A 1,445-nucleotide genomic window follows, 5' to 3' on the forward strand; every position below is an offset into this window, starting at 1 on the left:
CTTCAGTTCATTCTCAACTATTACAAACCCCAAATAAATCAATTCCTTCTGCAGAAACGTACATTTCTTCAAGTTTATTAGCAGTTTATTCTATTGTAATTTCTCCAAAACCCTACGCACATGTTGATGGTGTTATTCCCTTGTCCTGCTGAAAATCAGGATGTCGTCCAGGTATACAATCACAAATTATCTGATATACTCCTTTAGCATCTCATTCATCAACCTCATGAACATACTGGGCACATTGTTCAACCCAAATGGCATGACTAGCCATTCGTACAGCGCCTCATTTGTCTTAAAGGCTATCTTCCATTCGCCCCCCTCTCGTATCTGAATCTGATGGTACCCACTTTTCAAGTCTATCACAGAGAAATAAGATGCCCTGCTTAAACAATCCATCATATCATCCATTCGTGGCAGTGGAAACCTGTACTGGATGGTGATTTTATTGATGGCCCTTGAGTCGGTGCACATCTGCCATTCTCCTCCCTTCTTGGGAGCGAGGACTGTTGGAACAACACAAGGGCTTAAGCTCTCTCTTATCAATCCCTTGTCCAACATCTCTTGCACCTGCTTCCTAATTTCTTCATTGTCGTTGGGGCTCATTCGATATGCCGCCTTGTTCAGAAAACTGGCTTCGGGTATGAAGTCAATGTGATGAATTATGCTCCTTTCGGGGGGTAAACTGTCTGGCAAGTCATCTACAACTATGTCTGTAAACGCCTCCAACATTTGTTGGATCTTTGTAGGTAAATCTGATATCTCTGTATGTAACAAGACTATCATTGCTTTCTTTACAACCACATAACCTATCTCACTATCCTCAACCTGTTTTAAAAACTGTATGTCGCTGACCAACAACGTTTTCGGTTCACTAGTCTCCACTGTCCCTTCTTCCTTGAGGGGTACAAGTGTATGCCTGATTCCATCCTTCTCAAACTTATAACAGTTCGTCAATCCATCGTGGAACTCTTTCCTATCGTACTGCCAAGGCTTGCCCAGCAGTATGTGACATACATCCATCGGCATGATGTCACAAACAACTTTGTCCTTATATCTACCTATCTGAAACTCAACCTTGCGTTGCTCATCCACCAGCCACTAATGGCCTTTTTGTAGCCATGAAACTCTATAAGGATTAGGATGCTTCAAGCATTTCAACTCCAATTTTTCCACCATCTCTATGGACACTAAATTGTCATTACTACCGCTGTTAATAATTAACTTACAACACTTACCTCGTGACTTACAAATTGTCCTGAACAAAGCCTTCTGCTGCGTCTGTTCCGTGACCTCCTTGACTAGTTTTAACAACACCTTGTGTAGCACCAAAGCTTCCCTTGTCTCTGGAGCATTCTCTACTTCTTGAGGAGGTGATGTTGCTTCCTCTGGTTGCACCACATATGCACCCGGCTGTCCAGTTGGATCTGCGTCTGGACATTCAA

General features: G+C 42.7%; 1 protein-coding gene across 1 annotated transcript; it reads right to left on the reverse strand.

Moving 5' to 3' along the window:
* Positions 1-295: 295 nt before the first annotated feature.
* Positions 296-1,029, reverse strand: LOC149232367 (uncharacterized). The gene is made up of 2 exons (XM_089381893.1): positions 571-1,029; positions 296-382 (listed from the first exon to the last, which is right to left on the reverse strand). The coding sequence occupies exons 1-2, from the start codon at positions 1,027-1,029 to the stop codon at positions 296-298; spliced, it is 546 nt and encodes a 181-aa protein (XP_089238019.1).
* Positions 1,030-1,445: the final 416 nt, after the last annotated feature.

Source organism: Pinus tabuliformis, chromosome J (genome assembly GCF_031772625.1).
Source record: "Pinus tabuliformis cultivar Carrire ecotype Pingquan chromosome J, CPIR1, whole genome shotgun sequence".
Taxonomy (NCBI): domain Eukaryota; kingdom Viridiplantae; phylum Streptophyta; class Pinopsida; order Pinales; family Pinaceae; genus Pinus; species Pinus tabuliformis.